This window comes from Manis javanica, chromosome 15, assembly GCF_040802235.1.
Source record: "Manis javanica isolate MJ-LG chromosome 15, MJ_LKY, whole genome shotgun sequence".
Classification (NCBI taxonomy): domain Eukaryota; kingdom Metazoa; phylum Chordata; class Mammalia; order Pholidota; family Manidae; genus Manis; species Manis javanica.
The window spans coordinates 30,114,217-30,126,591 of NC_133170.1; the positions used below are offsets into that span (position 1 = coordinate 30,114,217).

Here is a 12,375-nt window from a genome sequence, read left to right on the forward strand (position 1 = left end):
ATTTATCCATGAATTTGGGTACCGTGTGAACTGTTCTGTTCAGCAGTGAGACCATGGATATGTATCAAAGAACATCTTGTTGTTGCTTCTAGGGAAATAGCATGTATTTTTCAGTTTACAAGGTCCTTTGCTGTCTTTCCTGGATTATGATTAGTTCTGGAATTAATTTGATATTCTCTATTCCAAATGGGGGTAAATGACAAATTTCATTTATTCCCTAGAAACTAGTAGAATCTTTCAAAATATACTGGAAAAAAATTTTAGCCAAGAAAACATGTCATTAGAATCTCTAAATCTGTGTTTACCAAAATATTTGTGTAATTTGTAAAGTAATATAACAAGAGCTTCTTCATTTAAAACTGGGTGAATAATTCTCTCATAAATGGTTTGGATTAACCCAAATTTATATCAAGGATTTTATCAGTAATTTTCTATACCACAGATGTCTTCATAGAGGACAGATAAAGACCTTATTCTCTCTTATGTACCAATCTAAACATGACAATAAAAATACAAATGAATAATAATACAAAGGAGATGATAAATATCAGTCTTCTATTTTCTCTGTGCCCTATAGTTTTTCAAAGATGAAGTATGGGTACTACTTATTTCTTTGTATTTCTTTGTTTTCTTGGTTCCCTTGGACAGGTATTTACTTTTTGAGTATTCCTATTTTCTTTTATGTGTTTGTATGCATATTATCTATTTTTCTGTGTTATCTCAGAGGGCAAGAGCTGACATTTCTTAAATTTAGCATTAAATAAAGATAGGAAGCATCTTAAATACATTCTCCTTCAATTATATTGATTCTTAGTCCAAGAGTATTACTACTGTGAATCCTGTGATTTCTCCTGCATGAGTAAGAGAAGCCAGAAGTTTACTTTTCAGTTATTTGTACTGAGCTAATTAAAAGTTCATTTTTCCAGGAGGGTAACATGAGCTTTACGGATTATTTGTTAGAAAAAGAAAAGCCAGCACATGATGCTAAGAATGAATGGAGAGATTTGAGAGGGTTTTCACAGTTATCAAGTGAGTTAAACTTGGGGAAAAGGTGAAAATGGGCAACAGTATAAAAAGGCATAAAGAGATTGTGTGAGATAAGAAGATCAATGATTATTAAATTTAGCAATTGGTATGTCATAGAGCAAGTTCAGTAAAGTTACAGAGTCAAAATCCAGTTTCTAGTGAGTTGGGAAATAAGTGGGGGTGTGCTGAAGAAAAGGAGCCAAGCACAGGCTCATGGTTCTTGGTTATGGAGGAAAGACTGATTACAAAAAGATGGAAGTTACTAAAGGAGAACCAAAGAAAGTTTTAACGAGCCAGGAGAGATGAGTGTGTCTAAGTGCTGAGAAGAAAGAACTAATGGAGAACTGGAGGTTGAAGATAGAAGAGAAAAAGTGAAGTCCCTAGATAAACTGGAAAATGATGAGAAGAGGAAGACCAACCTCTGAAGCTGAGGGAGGGAGGGAGAGAGGTACACGTACAGAGATAAGGGGGAGGAAGCTAAGAAGTTGAGGCAGTTGGTGCTCTTGAGAAATGAAGAAGGTAGTGAGAGGTACTGATCCAAAGGGTGAGTGTCCAAAATGGTCACTGTGGAAATTAGCAGAAGGAGCAGACATTTCCTGAGAAGTGTTCTTCTTCATTCTGATGGCTTAACTCAGGTTGGAGACCATAAATATATGGTGATCTCATTTCCCGTAGGTCTGAACATTCTCCAGCAGCATACATAGAAGGCAGATGGGTAAGAAAAACCTAAAGTGCAGGGATTATCATCATAGTTACAACAGGAAGACAAAGAAAAGGAGGTGAGAATATTCAAGAGCAATGTTACATGACTGGCTAAAGCTATTGCAACCTAGGTTTAGTTATAAGTAATTGGTTGCTAATTCAACTAGGCAACAAGTCCACTTTGTTACAGGCAGCAGATAGTTGTCCAGGATGTTTAGGGATTGACAGAAGAACAGATTCAAAGAAGAGGATGGCATAGACCCTAATTTCTTAGAAACCCTCTGACTCTATTTTTGTTTACTCTTATTGTCGATGTTAATTCCATCTTGTCTACATTTTCACTAGATGTAGAATGGAAGATGAAGAGCAGTCTAACAGGAGAGGCAACATACAGTGTAGGGAGAACTGTTACATGCATTCTACCCATTCAACATTAATTATTGAGCATCTGCTATGTGCCAGGCACTTTTTTAGATGCTGGATATGTGACAATGAGTAACAACAACAAAAAGGCAAAGCATCTCCTCTCATAGAGCTTATATTCTAGTAATGAGGGGAGATAAAATAATGAGCACAAGGAAATAAAGATATATTATTTTATGTGTTGATAAAGTATTTTAAAAACTAGAGAAGGGAGGGAGTTGGGAGTGTTCAGTCTGGATAGGGTAATCAGAGAAGGGCCCAAGATGGGTGACATTTGACTAGAAGCTATACTATAAAAATAAAATTTTAAGCTGTTAAATGAATATCAAAGCAGAAAGAATTACTTTAAATTAAGGAGATGGTATTTGTGTTGGCCTTGGTAGCAATTTCATGGATGAAGTTTCATGGAAAGAGTTGTGACCAGGTAGTTAGGTAGAAAAAGGGTTAATGGGGAACTGAGAGTGAAAGTTAACATTCTCTACTAAGTTGTTTTGCAGAACAAGATGTTCCTGGAAGAGTAGACCTCAGGAGGGTGTGACTGTTGCTCTTTACAACTGTAATTTGTAAGAGCTCACCTGACTACTGCTGCCAGGAGGACCCCTCCCTGTTACCAAGGACTAAGGGATCCTAAGGATCAACTGCTACCCCTCTTCTGTACCCAAATCAGAGTTGCACTGAGTTTTTACCTTATTTACATAATTAATTTACCAATCAAAATTGTTACACGTTTTCACCCTATTTGCATGGTGGACCTAATTGAGAAGAATCCCACCTTTTCTTGGAGTTTGTGCCTAGTAAAAGAGAATCCCTGTGCATTGTTCAGGGACATACTGCCTTCAGAAACTATCCAATGTTCTTGCCACAAGTAACTCTTTTCTTTCAAACCAACCTGACTGGGCCTTATGGATAGTCACCAAGAGACAAACCCCTTGTGTTCTGTTACAGACTCAACCCAGGTAAAAGGAAGAGTGTGAGCCAGAACTGGAAAGCACTGTGCTATGTTCAGTTATTTATATGGTTATTTATATAACCAGTTATTTATTATAATACAGATAAGTGGGATCAGACTGTGGCAATGTTTGAATGCCATATTACTATCTGGACATCATTCTCTACTCTGGAGAGTCACCAAAAGTTTATGAGTGGGGATGTCACATGTAAAGAAGTGTGCTTAAAAAAAAATCACCTCTTACAGAATGGATTGGAGAAAGAAAAAACTGGAGACAAAAATACCAGGTAGAAACCTATTCTAGTAGTTCAAGTGAAAGATAATGAGACTGGGAGTGGAAACAAATGGGAAGGTTTTTATTTGACAACCCGTGTGAAGGTAAGATCACCATGACTTGGTTTAAAGAAAGAAAAAAAGTAGGAGCCAAAAGAGAGACAAAAATATTGAGGCAGTATGTCTGGAAAGATATTGCTGTAACTAACAGAAAATCAGGGAAAAAGCAGACCTAGGAAAAGATGGCAAGTTCACTTTAGACATCTTTAGGTCTTACACCAGTGAAAAGCCCCAGCTTTTCTGTAGCAGTAGCTGCAGCTCTGAGACTAAGTGCCTCTCCCACTATCCCTACACCTTGCTCTTTTGGAAAGACAAGGCCACAACTGGCTTCTAAGGTAGCTTATGTGATTAAAGCCAGTTTCTCACACCTTTTCAGAAAAGGAAGTAGCTTCTGCTATCTGACAAAAATAGTAGCATTTATATACAATAATCCCGATTGCACAAATTGAACCACAAGTCATCTTCTTGGCTCTAAGGCCGCCAGATCATCGAAGGAGAAACTGTATTAAAACAACCTTCACTTTCCTGAGATAAGTTTACAAATTACAAACCATAACAAACCAGATCCATCCTATGATTACGCATCGTGTTTCTGCATTGTTTTCATGAGAACAAAGTAGTTGGGCAAGTTCAAACTGGAGGTGCCCAGAACTAGTGAGTTCTCACCCCAAACATTATATCACTAGTACTAGGAGGGGCTGGGCTGTGGTCGAGCGCCAGTGCCCGCCCACATTGCCGGGTGCAGAAACAAAACTACATTTCCCGGCGACCTCTGCGAGCAAAGCCCGCACCGAGGGCTGGCGGGAAGGGGGCGTGCTCCCTTATAAAGAGCCTTTCTATTGGTGTGCTGACCAAGGGGCCGTGGAAGCTTGTGGGCGATTGGGTGGATTCGTGCACCCTTAGTGGCGCCGCGACGATCCCTGATTTAACTTTGTTTTTCTGTTGGGTTCCCTGACTCCGGTGCTTAGTGTGGCGTGAGTATGGAGTTTTGCGTTTCGGAGGAGGGGGTTAGGGACCGAAAGCTTGGGAGAGAAAAAACCTGGTGGGGCAGAAAAGAAATACCTGCGGGAGAGAGGGTGTGAGCCCGAAATTTGGGGGTCGTTTGGAGAGGGGGGCCGGAAGAGGAAACGTAGAATCTACGAAGGGAGAGTTAGCGGGTGCTGGAGGGTGGGGGATCTGTAGCAGTGAGGGAATCAAGAACGGGATGAAATGGAAAAAAACACAGAATTTGGACGTCCTGAAGATGGGTTCCGGGGTCCCCTCACCTCCCGCTAAACTAAGCTTCAATTTCCTCATTTGTAAAATTAAGGGAGAACAAAAGTACGTTACAGAGTTGGTAGTTGGGGGGCAGGCGGGTAACTAAAATAATTAATATGAAAGTGCTCAAATGTTAATTTTAAGTAGACAAGCTATAAACAAATATACCTAACTTAGAATATCATGGAGTTGGAGGAGTAGAAGCTTTCGGAAACCCATTAGTTTATCTATAAACGAGGGCCTTGTTGTTTTGGAAGTTAAAATGGTCAGAAAGGCACAGTTTCTGTCTGCAAGGTAGAAACTCGTAGATAAACGATCATGGGAGAATGATAGCAACAAAGAACTCTAATGTTACCGTTTAGAGAATTACAAATGTGGTTCTTTGGCAGTTAGGTCATTTTGATACATCGTTTTGCATGGAGAGACATAGGGAAAGAGGAAGGAGGTAGTTTTTGAGTTTTAAGGTACAGGCTGGATTCTATTAAGTGAAAGTGGGAGTGGAGGGACCTATGTTACAGCTGGACGGAAACTCATGAACAGGACATGGAGGCAAGAAAGGTGTCTGGAAACCTAGGGTACATTCGGAGATAGGTTTGGTCCTTAGATAGAAAGCCGTGACATCTAGGCTGAGTTTAATTTAATGCATTAAGCTATAAGAAGCCTCTGGTCAATTTTAGGGTTTTTAAGAAGGTGATCCAGAGGATCCAAGGTGTGGATAGAACAGTTCAGCTGTTGCAGAATGAGAAAATACGAAGATCCTGAACAAACATGGTCATTGTCAAGACAGAATATACGGGATTTTCATATGGTTGGATGAGAGGGTCAAGAGAAGGAGTAGTGAAATGATGAATTTAAGTTTTTAGGTCTAGGTTTTTTGGAACATGCTGAGCTAGTAACTAAAATAGGATGATTAGAAGGAGCATGTATGCGTGAAAATTCAAGAGATTGAAAGAGATGTCATTTGTTCATTCAACAAATAGGTAGTTACTTTATGCCAGGTGGTGTTTTTAATTGATAGAAGTAATCATAAAAGCAGTATGAATAATGACGTTCCCAAAGAAATGAATAGAGGAAGTAATAGTGTTGAAGCAGAATCGTTTGAACCAAAAGGACATTTTTCAGTAAAAATTATAGTAATTTGCACTTATTGAGTGTACATATATGTCAGACACTTTGCTGGCCCATTCGTTATTTCACTGGATCCTTACACCAGCTTATGACATACATGCTGTTATTCTAATCAGTAACTGAACTTTAGGGAGGTTAAATAACTCGCCTGAGGAAATAAAAATTAAAACCGCAATGAGATATCACCTCACACCAGTTAGGATGGCCAACATCCAAAAGACAAACAACAATATGCTGGCCAGGATTCCCACTGCTGGTGGGAATATAAGCTAGTTCAACCATTGTGGAAAGCAGTGTGGAGGTTCCTCAAAAAACTCGAAATAGAAATACCATTTGACCCAGGAATTCCACTCCTAGGAATTTATCTGTAGAAAACAAGATCTCAGATTCAAAAAGATAAATGCACCCCTATGTGTACTGAACCACTATTTACAATAGACAAGGAAGCAACCTAAGTGTCTATCAATAGATAAATGGATGTAGTACATATACACAGTGGAATATTATTTTATCCATAAAAAGAAATCCTGCCATTTGCAACAACATGGATGGAGCTAGAGGGTTTTATGCTCGGTGAAATAAGCAGAGAAAGACAAGTACCAAATGATTTCACTCATCTGTGGAGTATTAACAGTGAAGCAAAACTGAAGGAACAAAACAGCAGCAGGCTCCCAGATTTGGGACTAGCAGTTACCAAAGGGAAGTGGGTGGGGAAGGTGGGTGGGGAGGGAGGGAGCATGGGATAAAGGGGCATTATGATTAGCACACATAATATAGGGGGCTAATGGGGAAGGCAGTATAGCACAGAGAGGTAGTGACTCTAGCATCTTACCATACTGATGGGCAGTGACTCCAGTGGGGTGTGGGGGCGGGGCTTGATAATATGAGTGAATGTAATAACCACAATGTTGCTCATGTGAAACATTCATAAGATTGTATATCAATGATACCTTAATAAAAAAAAAAGTACCAGAAAGGAAAAGTGAGTCTTCATACTTAGTTCAGCAAGAGTAGTTTGTATGTAAAAATAGTAATAAATACTGAATAGTCATCTAACAGTATGGCTAGATGAGTGGATAGAGGTAGGTGGGGAGGATAAGTATACATGTGACTATGAATGTGGGCATGGTAAATAGCAGCAAAGTTATATTTAAAACTGAAATGCTAAGAAATAACAGTATCAGCATGTTATTGAGAAATATGAGTGCAAATACCAGAGCAGTAGGGAAAATACTTGAAAATGGACTCTCAGGGAAGTGAGTGAAAGGGCAGTTAGCGGGGGAGAGACCAGACTAGGGACTGCATTTTTCATTACAAGCCCTTTATTGCCATTTGGTTTTTTAAACTATGTACATGCATTAATGTGATAAAAATTTAAATTAAGTAAAAATTAAAGCAAGACAGAACAAAAAAATAACTCACCTGAGGTCACAGAGCTGATAAGGGACAGAGCTTTGACTCGAACCCAAGTTTGTTTGATTTCAGAGCCCATGTTTTCAAGAACCAAGTGATATATTTGCTTTTAAGTATCAAAAGTATTTTTGAAGTATTTTCTTTATTAAAGTATCACTGATATACAATCTTATATGTTGGTTTCAGTTATACAATGCAGTGATTCAACAGTTAACCATATTATTAAATCCTCACCCCTTCTAGTGCAGTCACTATCTGTCAACATAGTAAGAGGTTACTGAATTATTAACTGTATTCTCTGTGCTGTACTACCATTCCTGTGACCAATTTATATTGTGATTGTGAATTATTGTGCCCCTTTATCCCCTTCCTCCTACCCCCTCAACCCCAAGCCCTCCTGCTTGGTAACCACTAGTCTCTTCTTGGTGTCTTTAAGTCTATTCCTATTTTGTTCCTTCTGTTTTGCTTTGTATTTATACTCCACAAATAAGTGAGATCATTTGATATTTGTCTTTCTCCACTTGGCTTATTTCACTGAGCATAATACTTTCTAGCTCCATCCATGTTATTGTAAATGGTAAGATTTCTTTTCTTTTTATGGCTGAATAATATTCCATTGTGTATATGTAACACATCTTTATCTGTTCATACACTGATGGACACTTAGGTTTACAAAGTGAAATTTTTTTAAAAATGTGGTCAACACGGTCCAATTAAACATACAGATCAAGGAATGATTGGTGGATGGAGGATGGGAACCTACGAGAGAAACTGAATGTGTTAATTTGGACATCTGCTGACCAAGAAGAGCAACTTCAGATGTAGTAAACGTCAAGATTGTCAGAGGTTAAAAAAACTAAATGAACTGTGAGTTTAGACAACTTTTTGTAGATGTGCGAGAGTCATAAGAAGGAAGGGGGAGTGAGGACAGTCCCTAACTATGAGGAAGAAGAGGGGTTGTTAGAAGGCTCCTTTAAAGTTCCAAGGTATCATTAAGTAGTTTTAGAAAAGTGAGATTTATCTTTATTATGTCACCATATTTGTACAATGGAATGTTTGGCCATAAAAGGGAATGAAGTATTGGTGCATGCTACAACTTGGATAAACCTTGAAAACATTATGCTGAGTGAAAGAAGCCAGTCACAAAAGACCATATACTATGTGATTCCACTCCCATGAAAGTCCAGAATAGGCCGATATATTGAAACAGAAAGTAGATGAGTGGTTGCTTAGGGCTGGGGTGGAGCCCAGGGGTGACAGCCAAAGGATGTAAGATTTCTTCTTGAAGTGATGAAAATGCTCCACATTTGTCTAGTGAAGGTTGCACTATCTAGGAATATACTAAAATCATTGAGTTATACACTTTAAATGGGAATGATATCCCAATAAAGCTGTTAAAAAACATGTCGCCCATAACCCTACTGTATCAACCCAGTTACCATTTTTATTTTCTTGGTTATTTTTTACTAGAGGTAAATTGGTCTAATTTGGAGAAGTTCTTGTGTAAAGAGGTGAGTTTGAAGGAGGAGCATTGTCATTTTAAAAGAGAATTAGAAGAAGAGAGATGGCGTATTTGAAGGATTGGTGGTAGAACAAAGCAAATAGAGTGACCGAAGCAGAAACAGGTTTCCTAGTTGTGGATGGATTGACCAGTAGAAGTAAACAATATTGAACAGTGACTTGTAAGTTCATATTGAGGATTTAAAAAATTTTTCTTACTGTGCATCTACTATAAACCATGATACTATTTCTATCTTTGGGGATACATTAGTGGACACAGTAGATTAAAAAATACCTTCACTTAGTGAGCCTCCACATTCCAGTGTGGGAATAATAAATAAAAGATGGTGGTTAGTGTTGCAGAGAAAGTGGGTTAAGGGAGTGCCAGAGTGGTCCAAGAAGGTGACCAAGAGCCCTGAGGAGAGGGGGCAGGCCAGGGAGATGAATGTGGGAAGGGCATTACAGCAAAGAGATGCCGGAGCAGTGGCTCTGAAGGAGGGGTTTGCCTGGTGTGTTTGAAGAGTGCCACAGAGGCCAGTGACGCTGGAGTAGTGAGCAGGGGGAGACCAGCAGGTGAGGTCCTGGAGGTGACGGGGTAGCCAGGTCAGGTAGGACCTTGAAGGCCATTTTAAAGACCTTGGTTCTCTGAGTAAAATGAAAAAACACTGGAGGCTTTTGAGCAGAGGAGCTTTGTGTTTTGACTTATATTTTAAATAACCATGTGTGCCAACACTGTGTTGAGACTGGACTTCAGGGGGTGGAGTTGTGAATGGCAGCTGGGAGACTGGTCAAGAGGCTCTCGTAACCATCTGGCAGAGACGGGGTTGGACCAGGGCAGTATTGGCACAAGGGCTTATTAGATTCTAGGCACTTGGGTGGTAGAGCCAGTAGGATTTGCTGATGGATCATGTGTAGTATGTAAGACAGAAAGGAGTAAAATTTCTCCAAACAAATTTTTTGTTATAAGCAACTGGCAGGATAGAGTTAGTAATTATTGGGATGTAAAATTCTGAAAGAAGAGCAGGTTTGGTGATAGGGGGTAAATAACAGGAACTCAATTTGGGGCTTAGTAAGCTTGAGAAACCTGTTAGGCATCCAGGTGGAGATACACAGTAGGCAGTGGGATATGTATGGGTCAGTGCTGGAGGGTAGTGTCAGGACTGGAGGTATGAATTTGCAAAAAACCATTAGAGTGTACAGGTATTTACAGCCATGAGCCTTCATGAAGTCACCATGGCAATAAATAGAGATAAAGATGAGGAAGAACTAGCAGTGACTGAAAATTAATGACCTGTGAGAAAGGGGAAAACCTAATCTTGTGGAAGCCAGATGAAGAAAGGCTTCAAGGAGGAGGCAGTAAGCCTTCTGGGGTTAAGAGCAGGAAAATGGCATGTAGAAGAAACAATTGTGATTACCTTTTCACTCCTTTTACAAGATTCTTCCCCAAAGAACAAGACTATAAGCAGATAGATACCAGGAAGAAGAACACAGGAGTAGGTCATTATGTCATCTCTTGACTTGCTCAGAGTCAGAGTGGATTGACAAAGCGTGCTTGATAAGAAAGCAGCTTTCCCCAAAGCTGATAAAACTCTCCCCCCGACGCCCACTCCGTCCCCACTACTGCTCTTGCTCTTTACCTCTTCCCTGCTCCCCATCACCTTCCCTTATATGACATGGTATTCACCCCCCTCTACCCCACCCCACTGTGAGGTTTATATTCTTGAAAATTTCTGTGATAAGATTGTTCAGAATAAAGGAACTCCAGGTCTTTGTTATCATTTGGAATGGAGATGGTGAATAAACCTTGTAAGTAATTTTTATTTCTTCTCTAAGGTAAAGCAATAAAGCAAAGCACAGTGAATAAAGATAATATCAATGGCTTTGTATTTATCTCTGTTTCCCACAGTGGGCCCTTGACTTAATTTCTCCTTTCGATCTCTTGCCCATTAGAGACTTTTCTGCATCTCCCAATTCTATAATTTCAGTAAAAGAATTGTGAATTTATTTTGCATTGTTGCAGATAACTGTTATACTAAGGAGGCTTTTTAAAAATGTGTTTATCCATCCAAATAGTAAATGTTTCTGATTTTATTTGAAAATAATGAGGAAGAATGCCTTGTGAAAAATCAGAAGTCAGAATCTAAGGGTTCGGAGCTACTTTAAAGAATACTACACTTCAGAAGATCACATTCTCACCACAAGGGAACCAGTATGTACATCCTATACTGTTTTTTTCCTTTCCTAGCCTTTCATTCTGAATTTTTGTCTATTTGACAGGTGTGAGAAAGACAGCATGAACTTTACTCCAACACATACCCCTGTCTCCAGAAAGTAAGACATTTGCTTATTCTTGAGTTGTTAAAATGAATAATCAAGACTTCTATAGCCTTAGCTGTAAGTTACGTTGTGGAAAGTAAGCTTAGGAACTAGAATTGGGGAACTCCCAGATTCCCAAGGGTGCTTCCAAACTCTACATTAAACCTAATTTTTCTATTCTTCTTACATGGAATTTAAATTAAAAACCAGGGTATATTAAATGTTAATACTAGAATCTGGGTGGTTTGAGTGGGCCTCGTACAAAGCCAGTGGGTCCTGGATTACACAAAAAATAACCAGTGTACAAACACAGGGGACTTTGAATTTTGGTTCTGCTATCAACTGGCTGCATGACACATCATCCTTATCCTCTGCAAAATTCAGAATGACCTCTTAGTTCATTTCTTAACCTATTTCCCAGGGCTGTCGTAAGGCAACCCCCTTTGAAAACATGAAACATTAACTAAGATAGTATTTCTGTCAATCTTTTGATGATCGAGAAAATAGTAAATTCTCTTTCCTTCATGCTAGCTGAAAGTGAATTTTAATATCTCTTCTTACAGGCTTACTTATTAAAAGTGCTGACAATAACCTTCACTAACTACAACTCTGGGCTTCTGGTATTTTCTTCACTCGGCTGTTTTGTTATGTTGTAAATTGCAGTTAGTTAACCAAAGTGGATTGATTTTCATGTGAAGGTTTTCTGCATCATCTGTTTTCTAACTTTCATTGTTTTAGTTTAAATCTGTTTGCTAAAAGCAAATAAATGAAAGCACTTCCTTGTCCAGCCTTTGATTAGCCTTTGATCTCATCTGCTCTTGGTTTGTTTAATTTAAATGTCTCCCCGTGCTAGAGATTGGTATCTGGTGTAGTTGTGTGGTACTAACTGGGCTGTATTTTCTAATCCTGAATCTTGTATTTGTCATTGCCTTCCTTACTAACTTTGCCACTTAGATACCTATTCCTAAAAATAAACTTTCATTTTGCAAGTTCCAATCTTAAATAAATGCTAATATCTTCTATATATGCACCTACCTTCATTTTTCCATTTAATATTGTTTAGATGATACATTCATATTCATACATGTATTTCTAATTGATAGTTTCTAGTAACTTCAGATAATAGTCCATTGTATAATCATACAATATATACGTAATGTTATCCCATTAAGTATAATCCCATTGTATAATCATACAATATATACTTAATGTTATCCCATTAAGTAGACATTTGGAAGGCTTACTGTTTTTGTTATTACAAATAATGTTACTATAAATATTTTCATTGTGTCAGTCACCTTGTACATATGTGATGAGTTTCTTACAAG

The 12,375-nt window shown here is 38.6% G+C and overlaps 1 protein-coding gene across 10 annotated transcripts in view; it reads left to right on the forward strand.

Annotated features, from left to right (window-relative positions):
• The window catches only part of CCDC77 (coiled-coil domain containing 77), a 43,997-nt gene that overhangs the window by 6,655 nt on the left and 24,967 nt on the right, over positions 1-12,375 (forward strand). For 2 of the 10 annotated variants that reach the window (XM_037001607.2, XM_073222824.1), the window contains one exon: positions 11,009-11,062. The exons of 3 other annotated variants lie outside the window; for them this stretch is intronic. In XM_037001607.2, the coding sequence (XP_036857502.1) occupies positions 11,025-11,062 (38 nt within the window). In that variant the 5' untranslated portion in view covers positions 11,009-11,024. Of the gene's footprint in view, positions 1-4,293; positions 4,408-11,008; positions 11,063-12,375 lie in introns of those variants that run through there. 5 more of the 10 variants (XM_037001608.1, XM_037001612.2, XM_037001609.2 and 2 more) reach the window with 5 other exon arrangements.